This window comes from Parus major, chromosome 6 (assembly GCF_001522545.3).
Source record: "Parus major isolate Abel chromosome 6, Parus_major1.1, whole genome shotgun sequence".
NCBI lineage: Eukaryota > Metazoa > Chordata > Aves > Passeriformes > Paridae > Parus > Parus major.
Genome location: NC_031775.1, coordinates 13,268,708 through 13,289,944, shown reverse-complemented (window position 1 = coordinate 13,289,944; position 21,237 = coordinate 13,268,708). Strand labels below are relative to the sequence as shown.

At 41.0% G+C, this 21,237-nt stretch overlaps 2 protein-coding genes across 2 annotated transcripts; both read right to left on the bottom strand.

The window, feature by feature from the left end:
- Positions 1-2,616: 2,616 nt before the first annotated feature.
- LOC117244651 (beta-microseminoprotein-like) lies at positions 2,617-7,373 on the bottom strand. The gene is made up of 4 exons (XM_033515709.1): positions 7,362-7,373; positions 4,903-4,993; positions 4,105-4,207; positions 2,617-3,007 (listed from the first exon to the last, which is right to left on the bottom strand). Exons 1-4 carry the CDS (start codon positions 7,371-7,373, stop codon positions 2,878-2,880), a joined length of 336 nt encoding a protein of 111 aa, XP_033371600.1. The 3' UTR covers positions 2,617-2,877.
- A 6,636-nt stretch (positions 7,374-14,009) lies between these two features.
- LOC107207123 (beta-microseminoprotein) lies at positions 14,010-19,762 on the bottom strand. The gene is made up of 4 exons (XM_015633846.3): positions 17,753-19,762; positions 16,535-16,643; positions 15,213-15,318; positions 14,010-14,508 (listed from the first exon to the last, which is right to left on the bottom strand). The coding sequence occupies exons 1-4, from the start codon at positions 17,753-17,755 to the stop codon at positions 14,379-14,381; spliced, it is 348 nt and encodes a 115-aa protein (XP_015489332.2). The 5' UTR covers positions 17,756-19,762; the 3' UTR covers positions 14,010-14,378.
- Between the last annotated feature and the right edge of the window lie 1,475 nt (positions 19,763-21,237).

The window sequence follows — 21,237 nt, the reverse complement described above, 5'->3', positions numbered from 1 at the left end:
CAGCCACTCAGTGTGAGCCAAGAGGTGCAGTGGGGCTGGAGCTGCAAGCAGCAGCTGTCCAGACTGTAGTGTAGAGGGGACAATGCTGCAGCCACCCTGGACTGAGAACAGCAGCAGCAAGAAAAAGATGCTAATGCAAATTTCCTCAGCTGGGTCTGGGTTCACACCTTGCTAAAAGGGGTTCTGGTATTTGAGCTGGCTGGTTTGTATCTGGCCATGGTTCAATTCCAAGTGGGGACTACTGAACAATGGTCTGTAGAGTCTCTGTGAGGATCCCAGCCCATTAAGACTTGCAAAAAAAACAAGAATATTTGTATGAGGGTGTATGATAATGGAAATTCCACATGGGGAAGCAGTGTGGATGTACTGTAGTCCAAACTGTTGCTAGTCAAGTGCTGTCAATGGACCAGTCCCATTTGCTGTTGACAGGGGATGGGGTAAAGAAACTGTAGCTGGCATGGCATGGGGCTGTCCTAGCTCCCAGAGAGCAATAAGAAGGCTTGTTCCCATTCTCCACACACAGCACATGCTCCTGTTATGAGAAGGCACTGGGGAACTGTCCTGCTTGCTCTGCAGCTGGTTACAAAAACAGTTGCACTCCATGGAGACAACACATTTCAAGGGGGTACAGGTGCCTGAAGGAATGGCCCTCTGTGCTCTGGCCAAATAACTCCTTCCTGCAAGTAGTTATGGTGACAGCAAGGCCTCTACCAACCAACATTCATTGGGTTGCAATTAAGAATTTCCCTGCAGTGACAGGATTGTCACAGCAGTGGGATTACAGCTGCACTCTGGATGCTTTGAGGGTCTCCTCCAGCATTCTTGTGTCGGATCTTCAGCCATATCAGCCTTCCTTAATGAAGCCCTGATACTCTGTCTCCTTCTTTCCTCCGAGCATGAAATTTCAGAGCCCAGTTCTGCTACAGTACATTTAGCAAATCTAATTGTGCTCCAGCATCTGGAGCCCTGCTCTCTCTGGCACTGCTAGACAGTGAGCAAACAATATCCACAAAGAATAGTACTAGGCACTTGATGACAAAAGCATGTGGAGAAAATGTACCATGGAACAGAACACAGACCATGTGTATGCTAAGTTTATCAGGGTTACATGGCATCCTTGTAGACATTTCACAGAAGTTTGGTTTGGCTGCATTTTGTAAGAATCTCTAGCTCTTTCTGAAGCAGAATTGCCATTTCAACCATTATCAGCCATCCTTGATTTGTCCATAACATTCATTCCATGGGGGGAGCTATGAAACTGATGTATCTTCACAGGAGTTTTTCCTGAGCTGCTTAAATGATGTCCAGAAAAGTAGGCCTGCTACTCAGGGGTCCCTAGACAAGCTCTTGTAAATGAATCTAGCATTAGGAAGTTGATAGCATGACCCCTTGTATTTATACCTGTATCTACATCTTCCTCCATAGCTATATATATCCACAAAAATATATATGTATATATTTATATATAACTGGATAAAATCCTCTGATTCATCCTCCTCAAGCAGAGAAGTGAGGGCCCCTCTGATGGTGATGACCCCAGACTGGTTGGGTCACAGCCAGATGCAGGGATGTCCATGGTATTGGTCCCAAGAAGGCACAGGGGGATATCATCAAAGGGAGCTGTTACTTGTTCTAACTGACCCTGAGGCCCAAAGATTAAAAAAGACAAATTGTTTTTCTCATTTTACCTGCTTTCTGGAATCACCTTATTGACTGCCATAGGTGGGGTTTTTTTGATAATTGGTAAGCTGTTTTCCTTATTATGTGCAGGTTCTCTGCTTGTATGTTCTCAGCACCACACTTTAAATAGACCATGTGAGTGTGGTTTTCCACAACAGATATTGAAAGAAGTTGTTGTTTGCATCAGATGAAATGTTTAATTGTAATACACTTCAGGAAGGTAGATGAAAGGCAGATGAAGAAAAGAGCTATTATGTCAGTGTTGAATAAACTGAACACACTCAAATTATTTATCTGGGCCTTTTAAGCTGTACAGCACTCTTTTTATAATTGCTCTTAATATTGTATAAATAGATTTTATAGGATATTTCTCATATTAACTACTTTTATGGACTTTGTACCAGGCACAGTGTAATGCCTAAAGTCTACAAGCTAAGCATGATTTATAGTCTAGGTTTCCTATAAAAACAGCTTTCATGGGGTTGTTTGTCAGTAGACTTTGATCCAAACAAGATTATTGCAGGAAATTCTACCCCGCTATGGAAGGCTACAGAGCTATTTATATGGCATTTCTTTGCTGTAGGTTGGGCTCTCAGGCATGGGATTACCATTTTTGTAATGTACCAGTCATCTCCTGGAGATTATGTTCCCTTGTGCATCTGCATTAATGGATTGACCTACACAAGGCACCAAGGTGAGGAGAGGCTTTCAAGGGGCTGTTTTTCTGGTTTGTTTGATCCCATTCTAGTACACGTGTCATTGGGGAAATGTCAATAAGTGTAATAGCATAATGAATCCCTGTGTCTGGCAACAATTTATATTATAGCTGTTACTTTAAAAGTTAGATTATTTCCAAATCAATAATTAGATTTACAAACATTTATACACACCATGAATTCTTCTGTTTTCAAGGAGACCAGTCAGTGACTACAGTGGTTTGATGTATCTGAAAATGTATTTAACTCTGAATCCCAACAGGATAAGAGCCCATGGTAAGGTTTGGTTACAAATGTGTGAAAGATAAACCACCTAGTGTCAGAAACAAGATAGATATGGCACAATTAGAGCTGTGAAAGGCATGAGGCAAATTCATTTCTCTTGAAGCCATGCTGCTTGCTGCTTTCCTCTAAAGGAGAGATCCAGAACATATTCAGCATCTGGGGTAGGTGTGAAAGAGGAGAAATACATCATGTGGTCTTATCCAACTCCATTGTAGACTTTGCAACTTATCTCAGGATTAGTCTTCTTCACCACCCGGATGGAACAGCTTTTCTTGTGGAATAGGCCAACACAGTTCACTCTGTCATACTTCTTGGGGATTAAAACCCTGTCATTGAGAAAGGCAAAGAGAAAATCAGCAGCTGAGGCATGGTCTGAGGAGGATACTCACTGAGCTACAGCCATCCTGGAGCAGCCATGGATTGACTTGGCCCATGGATGTACATAACAAGCACTATGGGTTAGCATAGGAGGAATACAGAGCCCTGATTGTATCTGTTTACAGATGAAGTGATTTCCCAATGTTTGTTCTTGTTCATATGCAGTTCTCACTGGTCATTCTGTTAGAGATTAGTAGTAATTCCCACACAAAGGAAAAATATGAATTCTATCTTCCCCATTCAAACTAAAACTTTCTTGATAATAACAATTTAAAGAGTGCTGAATCATCTCAGCATAGATAACTCCCAGCTGGGCCTCTTCTCAGCACAGGCCAACTCCCTCCCTCTTATGGCTGAGAAAAGCTGGGAATATTTCCCTCTGACAGTTCCTTGAATTGTAGTCTTCCTCACAGATCATTTAGGGACTCTTTCTCCCTGCCCTTACAAGAAGGATTTTTCTAGTTTTCCAGGAAGATAGTCAGTTCACATCACTATTCAGGAAGACACAGCTCTCCTTGATGAGTCACTGCCATCCATGAGGCAGAAACACACAAGAAAGCAAATTATCAGCATGTATGTCCTGTTTTGATAAGGAGGAAATGTGGGCTCTTGGCAGCATGGCAGGGAAGTTAGAATATCTGCATAGATGCTTGCAGGCAGGCCAGTGGTTTGATGCAGAGCTACAGAAACCCACAGGTTCACGTGTTGTGGGGTGTTCAGGTGTCTGGAGACAAGTTGGTGGATAGAAAACAGAGGCTAAAGGGAACCACACACCCAGTTAGTGGCTGAATCAAAAGAAGGACTAGGTGATGAGGAAGAGCTGTGTGCTGGGAAAACCCTGTGTTTCATTGTTTCTTCCCCCAAAAGTCTGCGTGATTGACCAATTGTTCTGTTGGTCATGATTAGAGCTAACTGGGAAACAGGAAAAGGAGTTTTGTTCTCATGAGTATGACATTCCAGTGCATGCTTTTAATGAGTTTTTTTAAGTCTGAATGTTTCAATCAGTTTCTAAATAAACAAAAAATAATTATTAGGGTAAACTTACAAACTGCAGCAAGTCATTGCACCCATCTTACACCTGCACTGGAAACAGTCTTCATTCTTCCACACCGCACCAAAAACATAGAGGTTTCTGTCTGAAAGGCACCCTGAATGTACAAGCCAGAAAATAGTAGTCAGTAAATCAACAGGCATAGACCATGGTCTTATGTTTGTGGACTAGTAATCAAAGCACTGATTTCTGTAGAGTAACACCAGGGAAGAGCCTAACCCTGTGCTTTGCTGAAAAGATCCCTTGTCTTTGCTCCTGCAGCGTGCATGATGTATGACACAGCATGATGAAACATTGCAACCACACATTGGTTCTGTATTATTCTGCTATTGTAATGAATCTGAGAAACACCTTAGCCTATGGCTACAGGAGGATATTTCTGCTCTTTCTTATGCTCAACACACAGGTTCTGATTTTATTTTCTCATTCCTTCCTCCTCCCCAATTCTTATTCTACTTCAACTTGCACTACTAAACCAAATTTAAACAGCAGCTGTGTTGTCTTTGCTTTTATTTTAGTGTCAGGTGTCCCCTTCAGATTAATCAATGCCACTTAAAAGTACATGGGTTTTTGCCACACAGGCATGTACCTCAGACATGTGTCAGCCCAGAGTGTAATTACTGAATCTCTCAGTCCAGAGATGCCTCTGGGTGGGCTGGTTCCTGAATAAGAAGCTGTTTGGATCACTCCCCAGCAGGAAGTGTGTTATGCTACTCCAATGTTTCTAAGAAAAAGTCCTTTGAATCTCTAGATTAATATTTCAGGGATGTCTAATACATTTGCCATTCTTACCATATTTTCTGGCTGGTCTAAGGTAACAGCGAGCAGGAATACACAGAGTTCTTGAGAAGAGAAGGATCAAGCAAAAAAGAAGCAAGGATTTCTAGAAAGAAAACAAGAATTTTTTTTAGAATTAAGCAGTTTTTTTCCAAAGGTCTAGCAGAGTTATGGACAAATCCTACTATTCCAAATCAAATCAAATTAAAAAATGCCTCCAGTGTAAAAAATACTACATACATACATGCACACACACACCCACTCACCCCCAGAGCTGATAAAACTTACCATACTTGCATGGGCTGCTCACATATAATAATGAGGAGTAGTGTCTATTTATATACAGTGAGGAAACAATGGTCAGTGCAAAGGCAGCGATGCCCATCCCAATGGACGCTCTAACCTGCTCCGATCATAGATCAGATGGTGACACCTCAGAAAGTCTTGCAAAGGCTCATTTTGGGCATTGGCATACTTTGGCATCTTAAACTCCATTGTGCTGGTGTAAACCTGAAGAAATCCCAGCAGATACACTGGTTGCTGTGCATCAGCACTGGTGCCAGTGGAGAAATCTGACCACCAGAAAGCAGTGTCTCCAGAACTGGCAGGCCATCAAGGACCAGCAGGGAAAGGACACTATTGTTCTACTGACCTGCTGTGAGGAGGTACAGGACAGGTCATTCAGACAGTGTAGTGGTGTGGAAAGTCCACTGTGCTCAGACTGATTTATTATATTTTCAATTATTTTATATGAGTCATATGACATCCATATTTAGCTGCCTGCAGGAACTAGCTGTAGTTAGTCTCAGCTGTTGAAGCAAAGCCAGGCCTGGGCCCCAGAGGTAGATCAGCATGACCAGGTATCAACTTTTTGGCAGCAAAAATGAGATGGAATGTATATTGTCTCAGTCCAGAAGTAATGCTAAGGATTGAGGAAAGCAAAGAAAGAGAAGGTTCCAGTTTTATTTCACTGTATGCATGTCCTGCCTCGAACACAGCTGGAATCAGACACCTAAGGCAGTGTTGTTTCTGCAACAGTAAAATGAGGACATTTCCTTCAATACATATCTCACCATAGTTGTCCAGGTCTTTGTGACATTAGACTCTTAAAACACACAGTATGTGAGGCTGCTTCTCAGAACCAGCCAGAAAAATCAGCACAGATCACTGTGGGTATATTAGGGCTGCAAGGATTCAATGCTTTACTGAATTGGAGCATAGGCATAACAAGTTTCAAAAGTTACCAGAGCATTCCCAGCCTAATGAACTGCATTAATTCCATTACCTTGGCTCTTTTAGCACACCTGGCTTTAATTAAGCACTTGATTGGTATGCCTGAACTCGTTAGCTTCCACTGATTGACAAACAGCTAGAGGAAAGCAAACTGCACTGGAAGGGGTTTTGGGACAAAAGGGGCAGAACAAGTGTGGTTCTGCCAAATCCTGAGGGATTTGGAGTCAAGTAGCAGTTGTGGAGGAGGTGGCCGCTGTTTGTTGTGACAGAAGATCTGAATTATGTAAGTTCCTTTTCTCTATTCGTTTGCATGAGCTTAGCAAGAAACTTTAGAGCTTCTGTTGTACTTTGCTTTTAGCTTTGCAGTGCAGCTGTCAAGTTTTGTGTTAGCCTTATGGTTTTGGTAGATCATGTTCTCTGTGTGCAGTTCTGCTGCAGGAAACAGTTGTGCTGTCTAATGAAGTGCTTTGAGGAAATACTCTTTCTCTGTTAGTCTTTAAATAAATCAATTTCTATTTGAAGGGAATTATTTGCTCAAAATAATTTGTTGACAAAGGCAACAAGGTAAAAACATAACAAAGCTCTTATACTACTGTGAATTTGGGTTTATTTTAATTGAAACCAATTGATTAGGGCCTAGTGCAGCTAGAGGCCAGATCCACTTCTTTTTTGTCCCTGCTATAATTCTTGACAAATCTTGTACTGTGTCTTGAAGAGAAATAACTTTTATAGTGGATAATATCTCTAGATGATAAGAATATACCTGCAAGAAAATCTAATAAGCAATTTTGATTTGAAGGCCATGGTGGATCCCAAATTATTCCTGTACTTAAAATTATTTTTTAATTAGTTATCCATCCTTTTCTCCTTGGAGAAAGTATAAATAACTTTCATATAATATGAAAGTATAAATAACTTTCATATTTTTTTTGCTGCTTCTCAGGGAGGCAAATATATTTGCATTTATAAAATATACGCATAGAATAGGAAACTGAAGTGTGACCAAGGCCACTGCTTCCAGAAGTGTCTGTTAGCTTCACCTCCTGAAACTGAAGTGAATGTTAAAGTATTCTGTGTGCACTGTTTCCTACCAAAAAAAAAAAAAAAATAAAAGGCAGCTTAAAACATCTTGAATGAATCGAGAACAAAAAAAACTCCAAATGCTTATGGAAGCCTGAAACATTGAGTTATCTGTGGGTTCTGGAGCAGAGGCTGAACCTGACTCTGTTCATCTTGCTGACCTGCTTGGACATTTCTTCTTGAGACAAACAAGGTTAAAAAAGGAGGAGAGGGGATTCTATGTTGTGCAGATGTAAATGAAGTTGTCTTTTGTGACTGCAGTGTTGCCCTCTTTTAAGGGAAGGATAAGTTCTCTCAGCCTAGGTGATGGCTGAGTACCTCTGAGACATGGTGACTGTCAGTTTGCTGCTTTCCCTCTGTGCCTTCCCCCTTGGGCTCTGCTGCGCTGGAAGTGCTCGAAGCACAGTTCTAGACATGCTGACTTAGTGTGTCTGGAAACAACTTCCTTCCCTGGCTTGTGGGGAAACAGCAACAGTTGATGTGTCTCCCCTGCTTGAGTTCCGTGAAGCAATGAGAGGAACATCCAGCACCTCTTTTCCCTGTTTGTCTCGCTCCTGCATCTCTCAGGGAAGTTGGCAAAATAAACTGGCCAGATCATGAAGTGGTTTGGCTAAAATAGGGACTCAGGGCTAAGCCAAAGAGGCAATTCTGCCCTGGGAAGGTTTTGACGACTGGAAGGATCCTGTGATTTCTGAGGAGAGGTCTGGAGCTGGAGGGACTGGCCTATGATTGCCCCTCAAATCAGAGGGGTGATGAGATGGTGGCTCCGTATCACCCAGGCTCTGACCAGGGAATCAACTCTGTAATTTTATTACAACTTGCCCACATTGAAAACAGAACAATTTCTTCAGAAGACTTCAGTGGCTTTAGACATGATCTCCTGGATGTCTATTGTTTTACCCTTGTTTTTTTACCACAAAACTACATCAATGTGTTGCTTAATTACTAAACACTATGGTGGGCCTCAAAATTGGGTTAAAGCACAAAAATACATCTAACCTGACTTCAAAATGGTTCATGTCAATCTCTTTTAGAGAAGTTAATAAGAGAAGCTGATGTTTCTGCTGGCTCTGACAACTGGCTGATTCCAGTTTCAGCTGAATTCACAGGAGTGAGTCATTAGTAGGACCCTACCTAATGCTCATGCAGTACTTGGGAAATTAATTAAAATTTATTATTTCTGCCAAAACTACTACCTGTGTGACCTGGCCCTTTTCAGTGTGAAGATTTTTCTACTTTTTAGGGGTACTGCAGCATCAGTCTGGACACCACTTGTGGCAGGTGTGGTAGGCTGTCTTCCCTCTGTACAAAGGATCCAAGGTTGACTTCCTGATGCTTTTAGGTTATGCAAAAGCACAGTCCCCGAGTCCTCTCCCTAGTGGCATTTTTAAAAAAGACATTTCTCTATTAACTCTTACTTTCTTTCCCCATCAGTTCACACATTTACTGGTCTGGGGCAGATGGGTCTTCTGTGCAAGTGGGGAGGAGTTATATATTTTATGTTAACACCTACATTACCTTAAAGAGAGGTAAACATGGTTTTTTCCTTCCTTCTGTACTCGGGCTGTAGGGGAGTAGTTCTGGTCTCAATCCACGAACTTACTTAGACCACAGATTCCCACTTACCTTCAGCAGGAATTAGCCCTTGCTAATTAGTTTGAGTCCAGAGCAGCTCCCTTTTATTTTTCTGGCATTTCTGCACCCTGGAAATATCTCTGCTCCTTTCTCATGCTGTCATGGAGAACACGCTGCAATGCACAGGAACAGTGTGTCAGAGCTGGCATGGTGTGAAGAGATAGTGGTGAGGGGGTAAGGTTAGAAAATGAAGCATTTTGCCTTCAAAGTTAGAGGGTGCTGCACTACTACAGTGCACATTTAAAGTTGATATTAAGTATGGTTACTGGCATGGACTGTTCAAAGTCTCTATCAGCTGGGCAGAGATTTTCCTTGAAAAGTAATAGGAATTTACTTTTTGGTACCTGACTTCTCCATTCTTGAAAGACAAGAAAAATGCAATAGAAAAGGGGCAGTATAGACAGAAACTGAAATAACAAAAATGTAGTTTGAAGTTCTGCAAGAAAAAAGGTTGTTGACAGAAGCTTTAAGGCATGAGATTGGTCTTATCAATGCTTCTACTGTTAAGAAAACTTATGAAGTCATTTCACTTTTCTTCCCAAACCAAATTAATGCCCTTACTATTTTTTTTTCTGTGAAACAGAAATGCCTATTTAATAACTCATATTAAGCTTTCCCTTTCACTCCTAGTGATGTTTTCATAATCCTTCATATATGACTTAAATCACACTTCTGTGCTCAAGGGGAAACCTCTGGTTTTGCTCTGTTAGCAGTCAGAGGTGCTGGTGCATCTGCTCCCTGAACAAAATTCTGAGGTAGCGCTGCTGCTAAGCTTTTCTTCCCCTGTGGTGAGGATAATTCAGGCAAGCCAGTCTTCGTTCAGGTTCAAAAAGCATTCTTAAAACTACTCATTCATGATGTCTCTGTGGCTATAGATGAAAGCCTGGTCTAAAATGCCACCTACATTCTGAACCTCAGTGGAGCAAAATGAAAATGAGGTTAATTCTGCCAGCTGGATCAGCATCTAGGTTCTTGTGCCCTCTGTAGCTTCAACTTTTCCATCTGCTCCTTCCAGCTCGGGAGTACTGTGACAAAGCTGTGCTGTAATGCAATGACTTGTGAATTTATAGTAGAGAAAAGAACAAATCCAAAACACTGGCAACAACAGAAAAAGAAAGTTCCAGAGCTGTCATATCTCTACATAAATAAGCTGTACTACTGTATCTGGGCTGTAGTTACAAAAGTCTGCTCAAACAAGCTCCTGGTACCTTTTGCTAGGCTTGAACTGGAAAACTGAGGTCCTCTCTGAAATTCTTGGCTGGTGTGCCACTTTCTGTCCCTGACACAATTTTGGTTGTTCTAACTTTAGAACTTTTTCGTACTGTAGAGAGATTGAAGAGTCTCCCATTTAAAACTGATACTCAGAAGAAAATGAAAGAACATGGTAATGACAGATATTGGCTGCTCAGCAGTAATTCGATCCTAAAATCATAGGCCTGAGGCCAGTCTTGTAGCCATACCAGACACTGAACTCCTGGGTGTAATGCTCACAAATGCCTGCCAGAATTTCTTGCAATATTAGAGTTGATCTCTTATCTGACCCATTTATATAATTTCCTGTTAATATTAGAGGACAATACATTCTATGCCTTGAATGAAATTGTTCAATAGTCTCCTTTGCACAAATACAGATAGGAACAAATAACTACGCTGGAAAAAAAAAAAAAAAAGACTTGTGTTACATAACCCACTTTATTACTTTAAGAGTCTAAAGAGTTTTGAACGAATACTGCACCAAGTCAGACCCTTTCTCACCTCTCCCTGGCCATCAGCTTTGGTGTGCAGAACAGCATCCCTTTGTTCAGGAGCAGGGCAAGAGCAAACCCCAAAAAAATAAGCTCTTGCAGCCCCCAGAAAGCTTCCCCTTGAATGGAGAACATGGGGACACTAAGAGATAGTGCTGTTAGGAGAGATCAAGCAAGTCCCAAAGTAGGAACTGAAAAGGGGAGGCCAAGTACTTCAGGGAGACACTAATGAATGTACTCATTAGAGTTGTACTCTAATGAGACTGCAACTTGTCTCAGGATAGCAGTCTTGCTACAGAGTCCAAAGCTGGTTTTCAGCCCAGTCCAGCTCTCCTGTCTTTCATACAGAGAACTAGAGTGATTTCTGCTTTATACAGCTTGGGGTATGAACACTTTCAGTCTCTGTGCCAGTATAATTAGCTGCTAAACAAAATTACCTCTTCCTGTTCATGTAGATTCATCCCATCTTTAGCTGACCAGGGCAGCTATGGGAGAAGCCTCTGGAATTACATTGGGAAAGAATACTGGAATATTTTGAAGGAGGTTATAATCTTACGATGACAAAGGATGGCCATTTATCAGGGATCTTTAATGGAGACCTGCTGGAATCACTGGTGTACAAAAGCCCTGAAGCTCTGGAGAAGTGTAAAGAGCATGGGTCAGTGCTTGAGACCTCCTGAGACAAATAAAATGTGAAAACAGAATTTTGAGTGTGTGGAAGAAGGTTAAAGTAACCCAGTCTTGCTGTGTGTTTGAGATGGGTCATATGACTTGTGTGTTCTACATTTCACATAGAACTGTCATAAAGCAAATCAATTCCAGTCAGTTTCACCCTTAAATGAACCACAGCTTGACCCAGGGAAACATGCACACAACATTAGATTTGAACAGAAACTTTCAGGTTTTGAAAAGGTGCCAATGCAAACTTTTCTGCATATCAACAGAAGAGTTAACTAAGAGCAAATTGAACAAGCAAAATTCTCATGAATTGAATTTATCTGAGATTTTAAAATTGGAACAGAGCAGAATGTGAGCTGAAAATCTATAACGTCTTTGGAATGCATAATGTAAATAAGATATGCACTTTCCTTGTTTAACTTGGATTTTTGTTGTAAGATTGGGGCAAAAATCCTGTTGGCCACAATATATTTATGGGTACAATGCTATTAAGCTTCAGGTGATAAGCATTGTTTAATAGGAAAGCTTTCATCAGATTTATATGTGTGTTCTGGTGTTTGATTTAAAAGCTTTGGTAAGCACTCGATTTCATTTCTAGGACTAGAACACCTTTCCAATATTTTAAACACTTAAAAAGACTTACTGGAAGAGGAGGGCCAGCTATCCAAAACTACCTCTCTAGCAGGAAAGCTGTGTGCTTTCAGGAGATGAAAAGGAAATTTGGGGTGAGCACACAAGCTGCTCTGCTCAGCCTGGATGATTTGCCCCATCAAGGTTCTGCAGAGCGCCCTGAACCATTAACTTAACAGGATAGTGGAGGAAACTTTCCTGTGAATATTTTCTTTCCACTATATGGAGCTAATGGTGTTAAGATATAAAAATTTTGAGGGGAATGTATGCTTTGTATGGGACTGTAGCTGTGAATGCTGAAGTAGAGAAATACCAAGGCAAAATGTAACTTGGCAAAAGTGGGAAGTTCAAAACAGAGTTTTGTATGCTCTGTCTCTCTTTTTCCGGGTTTGAGGGTTTTGTCATCTTCCCACAGCTAGACTCCTTGCTACAGAAGGGGAGCCAGGTCCCCGCTGTGCTTCTGGTGCTCCAAAACTAGATGCAATAGGTAAAATCATCTTTCCATGTTGAAACTTGAAGCAGACAAGAGGAAAGCAGGGTACTCTATGAGGTGTTTTGGATTAGGCAGGAAATTAAGCTTTCCTATTTCGTCATAGCAAACAGTAGAAGCAAAACTTCTAAGAAGACTTGAAAGATTGTGAAGAAAAATCTGCCCAAGCACCTAAAATGTGATTAAATAGCTCTTGATGGTGTAGAAGTGCTGCTTCAGGCTGGCTTTTCTGGAATTTTGGGTGCTAGTCAGCCTTAACAAAGGAAAGTAAATCTTTGGTCACAACTTACTTATGTCCTGATGCTCTCTATGGACTTGCCTTACAACTGCAACCTGGAAGTCTGTGGCAGTCAAGGACATCTATTTAGGGTTGGAAGAGACCTTTAGAGGCCATCTAGTCCAACCTTCCTGCCATGAGCAGGGACGCCTTCCACCAAACCTCAAAGCCTCATCCAACCTGGCCTAAAACACTTCCAAGGATGGTGCATCCACAAGTTCTCTGAGCAGCCTGTTCCAGAGTCTCACTATCCTCACATTAAAGAATTTCTCCCGTGTGTAATCTGAATGTAGCCTCTTTATTTTAAAACCTTTACCCCTTGTCTTATCACTTTCTCCCCTGGTAAAACATCACTCTATCCATTCTGTTCCCCTTTCTGTGTCACCTCCTTTGGTGAAAATTAGAAAGAGCAACCGTACAGTTTCAATGCACCAGGGTGCAGTAGCTTCTCAGAAATTATTTTCAAGTCCTCTAGCCTCAACCTTGAAGTGCTAGAGTCTGTGCTAGGCATGGTGTCATTAGAAGATGCCTTCAATTATACTTTATCTTAGCAAGGGCTTGCAAAGGCTAGTGAACAGGTTCACTGCCCAGCTGCAGTGGGGACAGTCTCCCAGCAATGTGGGTAGAATCATAGAAATGTGAGTATTCAAAGGGACCTCTGGAAATCACCTAGTGAATCATTAAGTTAAAGCCAGTACAAGCTGAGGTTTGTCTTCACCCTGTAGACAGCAGGTCTGGGCATTGCTCATGAGGTATATGCTCATTCCAGAATTTGAAATAAGCTGTGGAAGCATGGACACACTTCCTGTTGTGGAGAAATAGAACATGGAGATGTAGGATGCTCATAGTCACTTGTGGAAAGAGGCAACTCAATAAATGTGCTACAATGATTATGAAGCAGTGCCCCAAAGGAGAGCTCATACTGGCAAGCATATCCCTCTCAGTTACTGACTGTGGATTTGCTGAGCTGCTTCCCTGTCAGAGCCCAGTACAGATCAATTACTCCATGCAGCCACAATGTTGCCCATAGCCCAATTTAAAATCTTTACATTTTTAAAGGTTAATCCAAATAAAGGACCCTTTCTTTTACCCAAAGCTCAGGCTGAGGATTGGGTCTGATATTCTGTCAGTGTAATGGAAGAATAGTACTGGGTTACACTGGATAGCTGGTAGATATTGCAGGACCTCTTTTAGGTTGGTCTTCAGGGAGCCATATAGGACAAAAGTTAATTATGGAAGACATTGTCATAGAAAACAGAACATTTGGAAAGATTTTAAAGTACCTTTTCATTTTTTTCCCATGGTTTTTGGAATTTTAATTATTTTTGTTTTTATCCTTAAAGAAGAATATAAGTTACAAGAATTTCTGATGCTTTATTTAATTTTATTTTAGCTTTAAGTTACAACTGTGCACAGATTATAGAATATGCTCCTTGGCACTGAGACATGACCAGAGAAGAATACAGATTAGCAACTGCCAAGGATGCTTTAAAATGTCACCTTTAATGTCTGACCTCAAGGAAGGAACAAGTCAGCTCTTTGTTCACAGTGAAGCTTAAGGCAGAGAAACCAAGGGATATTTTTGTGAGTAGACAGTTTCATTTTATGTTGGGTTTTATGAGTAGATTTCCCTCAACAGCTGCATTTTAAGTGTCTTTGAATTTGTGAGAGAGAACCATTAAAATAATAAAAGGAAATATACCCCCAGCCCACCATTCTTCTGTTACCCCACCCATGAATGGACTGGGCATTCTTTTGAGTGATCATCTTTCTCCACCACTTTATAAGAGCAAGTGTCCTTGTTGAAAATGCTTTCACATTTCTCTTCATCGTAGTCGACTGGTCTCATATAGCTGTGTTGGGAAAAGAAAGAGGTGATGAGACCAAGAAGTAAGCAGCTTCCACTTCAGCTGGTATCTGCATCTTTGATATGAAGAGGCTTTACTGAGGAGACTTTTGGGAGCAGAAAAGGGAACTTTCACAAAGCTCCCAGCTCAAATGTTACTTAGCCTGCTGTGTTAGCAGAATGAGGGGAGAGTTTCAGTTTTTCTGGTCTGATTTACACCCCAGGGATGTTTGTTGTGTTTATCTGCTATTCCAGTATCACTGTTTCTTCTCTTTTCCCACAGTATGGAACTAATATTGCACAAGTGGTTTGGTATCACTATAGGAGAAATTACAGCTAATGTATCTTAAGCTGCTTCACAGAGGAAAGTGAGGCAATGTATGGCTTTGGGAAGATCTGGACTAGGATCAATAGAAATTTCTTAGAGTGTTCTCTCTTGAATCAATAACTTGCCTGATGTTTTATCCCCAAGAATAATTAAATTCTCTTTTTATTTTAAATCAATAATTATTTGTTAAACACGACCTCTATTTTTCAGAGGAATTTCTTGCATGTTCAGAGATGATGGTGTTGGATTAATGCATAAGTTTGTGATAGGAAGTGAGTGAGAGAAGGGTTATAGTTATTTCTCAGGAACTCCTGTGTGAAGGGAAGTGGTTTGTGCTGTATCATGGCAGCAGAGGAAAAACCCCACTGCTGCTCTGAACTCACCTAGTGCAACAGCCAATTCCATCCCTGGAACAGGAGCAATCATTGCAGTTCTCGGTCCTCCATCTGGAACCAAATTCATGGACCTTTCCTTCCTCGTCAAGGCAGCCTGAAAATGTAGTGTATGAGCAGGCTTCAGTGTCAGACCTATTGCACCAACAGCACTGTTGCATGTACAAAATGGGTGGGACCTTTGCTGGCTTTTTGCATTAACATCCTTATCTACCAAACACAGAGATTCCCCAACAGAGCAGGGCATGCTATCCTAATGCATGGAGAAGAGAGACCTGTGTCCCTCTGTCTCCTGAGGTTCCTGTTCCTGGAAGCATGGGGTTTCCTGGAGTATTTCATCTTCAAGTATGGAATCTGAAGCACCCAGGAGAAGGACAGCTAGACACAGACCTGGATAAAAAAAAGACTTTGACTTTCTTATTAACCCCATGTCTTGTTGACTCCTCATTTAAAGCAAGACTACATCTGGCCAGAAAACTTTTCCCTGTCCTCAGCTGCAGGAAGAAAGCAAATATTGGGTGTAAAGTTCCTGTTCAACAGTCACAGAATAGACAGTAGGCCTCCTAAATAACTGATCTGGAAATCAGAATTTTATGAGAACAGAACAAGAGAGAGTGGTGGGGCTTCTAGGTTGTCTCTTTGCCTATAAATGTTCTTTTCTCTGGCGATGTTAACTCACTTCTTCAAGTTGTAGCACCAGCTTTCCCAGGTAAAGCTGTATTTTAGACTACCTAGGGTTTTTTTGCATATTGGCATACATCAGCTCTTGCAGTGTCCAAAAAATAGCATGCTTCTCTTTTGGGAACTTATTTTCCTGCAGCTCTCCTCATCTGTAGACTGACAGATTAGCTGTGTTCAGGAAGGGCAGATCCAGACTCAAGGGATACAGCCATTCTTCTTTTAAGTATTTGTTTTGGGATACAGAAACAGGACGTGAGTAAATTGTGTGTTTCTGAATATTTTCAATCTGTTTCCTGTTCCATACTGACTACACACGCTTACACACATGTGCTCTCTCTTCTCTGATTTCCATGGTAAAAATATGAGTTACTACTTCATGCAGATGGGTAAACGAAAACTATGCTACTTACCTGGAAAAAGAACATTTGCAATTTGGTCTGTGTGAAGCTCCTGGAATAACTTGTTCTTTTTATAGCATATTATAATATTGCTCTCCCTACCCTATTTCCCTTTGATTCCTCTCCACTGTTTCTACTTATTTCTAAATTGTGATGAATTGCACAGAATGGACAAATCAAATCAAGCATTGATTCTGATGATGTCTGTCAAGTTGAGGGCAGTTGACTTCTTACCTACAACCACACCATTGGACATCCCTGGCTTGAATGGCATAAGGGCACAAGAAGCATCAGACAGTGGCATGCTGATGGCAAGAGTGAGAAGGCAGGCCACAATGGTGTTCTGAACAAGAAAACAGAATTCATACCAACCCTTCAGTAACTATTAAGATGTCTTCATAATAAGTAACAGGAAAATACATTGTGTATTTCACATTAAAATCCAATTGTCTACTGTAGTTTAGACACTTTAACACAATTTTCAGGAACACTAAACCATTTGAAGAAGTGGAGATAAAGCATCATATGGGAGGGGAAAAAATGTCTGTCTTTCCTAGTTGTTAAAATCAAGTACAGACTAATAGACCCAGATACTGTTCGTGGAAAATGTGTGTTCTATTCCTTTCCACTCTCCATTTATTTTTTTTGTCCTTTTTTTTCTCTGTAGAGTTGGTTGCCAACTGTTTTTTCCACTACCTCGCTTAGAGTTGCAAAAATGTCTTTACTGCAGTCTGAAGAACTACAGAATGTTTCACCGTAATATTAAAGGATTAGAAACAAGTCAAATAACTTAAGCTGAAGTTGAATACTCAAGTCTTGGCCCTGTACCTTTACTTGCAGGTGTCACAACCTAGATAGTCCTATATTCTGTCACCTTTGTTAGTGGGTTTTTTCTGAAAGTTCAGCTGAAGTTTCAGTATTAGTTTGGAATGTTTGAAGGGCTTCCTTTGGGGATATGAAGGAAATAAGTGCAAGAATTCTAGGATGGAATTAGCTGTGATTAATTAAGATTTATTGTGATTAAGATCTTGGTAAGAGAAGAAAGGTAGACCAAGAATCACGTACACATACTGTATGTATGTGTGTTGTTTCAGACAGTGTAGGACTGGTGACTTCTAAAAAAAAGTCATTCCTGAGAGATGAGAGGAGGCAAATGTAGCATTTTATTTTGCAGAAGAGAGATTAAAACCCAAAACACTGCAACAGAGTGACAAAGGAATAAAAATCCAGGTACCTTTTTTTGGAGTTCAGTGAAGTGTTCAGATACTATCCAGACTTTTCACCCCGAATTCTTACCTGCCTTCACCTCTGACTCTTGTTCTCATAACACAGAATTTATACATTCTCCAAGTTTCTTAACATGTCAAGTACTGAGATAAATCCAACAGAAACTCCCTTAAAATCTATAGCTACATACCATGGTCTTTTACAGTACAAGATGTAAGGACTCACCATCCTTGCAGAATTATGAGCCTTCCAGTAAGGAGATGGCCGGTGCAAAGCTCATCTTCTGAGAGACTTTATATAGAGAGGGAATTTGTGGTAACAGCCCTTGAGCAAACTGACTGTGCAAATCTAGCACCAATGAAGTTTCTGCAAAATGACCTCATGGGGTGGACCTTATTAGGATAAGGCAATTACACACAGGAAGAAAGATTTGTTCTAACAGACAGTGGAGAAATAGGTGTGGCTTTTGTGCCACAGTTGGGAGGCAGTTACAGGAAGCATTTTTCAAGCCTTGAAGGAATATTTACCACTTAACCTGAGAAAACCATTAGAGACATGATGGTTGTCACTCACAACAAAATTACATGCTTAGTTTGAGCCATCTAGGGTTTAAAACATGGGTTCTAGATAATAATTTTCTTCCTTGTTCAGCTTTCCATCATGTAGAAGATGCATATGCTCAGGTCCTCTCTTATGAAGAAAGAGGCATTATATATTTTATATCTTAATTCTTACAGCCAGTGAGAAACTATTCCTTTTCTGCAGAGACTGGATATGTCAGGGGAGATAAGCACTTTCCAAGTGCTTAGGGCAGTAATTCAACTGCAAAGAGTTGCAGTATGGGCCCCTTTTGCTTAGCCTTTGCATTCTATATTCAAGTATTTTGAAATACTATGTGCCTCTTCTTGGTGATGAAGTCTTTCCCTTATTACCAGAGCTGCAGTGTTTGCAGTATCTGAATTAAGTACTCTGACTGCTTAATTGTGGTGACTTCTTGTGTGGTTTTGGGAGTAGAGGCTGAACTCCAAGTTGGGTTGGATACTCCACATCTGCCCAACCTCAAGAGCTGAGGGGTAGCTCAGCAGGTCCATGAGAGAAGGCCAGATTTAGTGTGATGAAGGTCACAGTGAGACCACTACTTCCAGCAACATCTTAGCTGCCTTTCAAATCAATAAGTTGGTTGGGGAAATTGGTTTTTCTTCTGTTATTAGACCATCCCTCTTCAGGATGACAGAAAAGAGATGAAGTGCTTGCAAGGTGTTTGATAAAGCTGTGGCAATCAGCCTGTCACTAGTAAATTAGACTTGGCAATGCTGATTTATGCCCTGCCCTGAAATGAATGATAAGTCATACCCTTGGCTCCTAATCAGTGGACATGTCAGCCCTGGGGATTTCTTCATTGAAATCAACAGAGTCCACATATCCCCTTTGGATGTCTCAGAAATATGTGTGATGCCAATTGAACAGCATCATTGTGGTTTGGGATATTGCTGGTGTTTGAGACCATGTTAATTTTCCAATTAAAGGAGAGGAGGAAAAGCATAGTATGATGGTGAAGTATTACATCCCAGTCCTAGGCCAAAGCTGCCTTTTGTATTGGTTGTAGTGAAGATGGAGAGCCTCCCTTCTCACATCCTGCTCCTGTGCTACCTGACCTAATTCATGCACATCAGGGCCTAAGGATGTGCCCTAGCTTTGCATGCTGGCTCTTTGTAACCTTTAGCTATTGAGAAGTAACAATTTCCTCTAGGCTGACCATACTGTGGGAAGTGGCATGGGATCCTGCTCAAGGTATTGGCTCCTCCATGTCCTCAAAAAAAAAGATCCTTTGTGATCTGGAACAAATGTTCCACAATATTTTGGAATAAAAGGACCATCAAATTGCACTGCATTTATTCTGTTAAAATTCCTGAGCCATTTAATTTTTCTTCTTGCGTGTTATGTACTTGGCGGGCAATTTTTGCTTGTCAGGCACCTTGCAGCAGTTCTTGTGAATAAGAATTATCAGTCACATGGGAATTTGTGATGCTGCAGATGTACTGGAGTGAAACTTGTGGGATTTGTTACAGCCAAAATGAAAAAAAGGACAACTTTCTAGGTTGGTGCTGAGTAACAAAGGATGTGCTCGTTGCTCAACTCTGGAACAATGAAACATCCCACCAACATGCTTGTGTATTTCTCAACTTTCCAGGCTACCCAGCTGCTCCCACTGCAAGACCTCCCCCGTTTTTCTAGGTGCAAGCCATGCAGAGAGCTAGGCAAGCTATGGAGGGAACTTGCAAACAGTTTTCTTTGGACCACAGCAGAGTGACCTGCATAAGCCTGGGACAATGAAGAAGCCTTTTGCATGATCTGTGAATTCAGAGGAAACCTAACAAAATGCTGTGGTGCTGAAACCACTCACAGCAAAAAACTCTATGGGGATAGTCTGCTCATGTACTGATTATTTGGGTCATTTGTGACCCACATAACATTGCATTTCTTCATGTTGTTCATGTATAGGATGACAGGTGCCTTGCTTAGGTAGGGAACAGGTTTCTCTAACAGTTGTAGCTCTGTTGAAATCTTATGTTTGCTTCCCAACTGGTTAATTTCTTACTAAAAACATTCTAAGAATATCATTGCTCTGCCCACTTCTGTGCCTCCTTTCCACTTATTCTGATGGATAGAGTGTCCTCTTTCTTCCTAAAGGAAGATTCTTTCCCTCTATGAGAAAAGTCTTGGAGACTTTGTTGAAGATTAACCTTGCTATTTCTTCAGCTGGAGTTTCTGGTTACAGTTTACTGACAACAACAGAGATAATCAGAGTAATGTAAGATGACCAACTCATTTTTTTCCTGTGTGTTTTGGTGCAAGGCAATCACCAAAGAGAAATACAGCATGATTTTAGAGCAGTAATGCTATTAAAGCAGCCCAGTAAACCACCTAATATCTGTGGACAGCTCAGAGAGGTGCACTAAAATGAAAGCAGTCCAAGAACCTTGCATTTCAGTGCCACTCTCACATTCTTGAGAGGGATCAGCTCTCTGTGTGGGAGAGTAAGTGCAGGACACATTACAGCAGTTTGTGTATCCAGTCATTTAATCCAGTAGGTTGATTATCACTGCTATGGAGAGGGGGAAAACGACAGGGAGCATGAGGAATTTCAGCTCACAGATCATAAGTAAACGTGATTTTACAAACAAACCCTTCCTGACATTAAATTGACAGTGTTACATATAATGTACTTTGGCTTTACTCTATTCAAGTCTGTCACATTTGTGTGTGAGAAAGGACAACCATCTTAAGGAAAGGCACACAGAAACAACACTAAAATATACAGTACACTGTTTACACAAGAACATATTGTAAAGGTGGTAGAAGGACGTTTTATCTTGGCGGAGACACTTTCTTAAGCCTGAGGTTCATATACCCATAAACATCAAAGCCTAGGCCCTCAGACCTCTCCCAGGACAGGAGTTATCAAAGAATTGTATTAATTTTATATCCTTCTGCACCACATCATAGTCACAGTGCTCTCTGTTGAAAACTACTTTACATTTCTTTTTATTGAAAGCAATAGGAGTATGAAAGCTGCCAGTAGTAAAGAGAAACTAAATGTTAGCTTGAGAGCTCTCACTAGCTCTGTGGCATGGGTGAGAAAAGGCTCTCTTGTGCCCTCACAAACCCATTCATTCTCAGCATTGGAAAGCTGTGCTCATCCTACAGGC

Excerpts from the sequence above, each read along its gene's own strand:
- LOC107207123 (XM_015633846.3), bottom strand. Across the intron at positions 15,319-16,534 it reads GTCCAATGGTGTGGTTGTAG|GCTGCCTTGACGAGGAAGGA; the intron begins GTAAGAAGTCAA and ends CTACATTTTCAG. Across the intron at positions 14,509-15,212 it reads GGAATTGGCTGTTGCACTAG|CTATATGAGACCAGTCGACT; the intron begins GTGAGTTCAGAG and ends TTCCCAACACAG.
- LOC117244651 (XM_033515709.1), bottom strand. Across the intron at positions 4,208-4,902 it reads TAGACCAGCCAGAAAATATG|GGTGCCTTTCAGACAGAAAC; the intron begins GTAAGAATGGCA and ends TTGTACATTCAG. Across the intron at positions 3,008-4,104 it reads GCAATGACTTGCTGCAGTTT|GGTTTTAATCCCCAAGAAGT; the intron begins GTAAGTTTACCC and ends TCTCAATGACAG.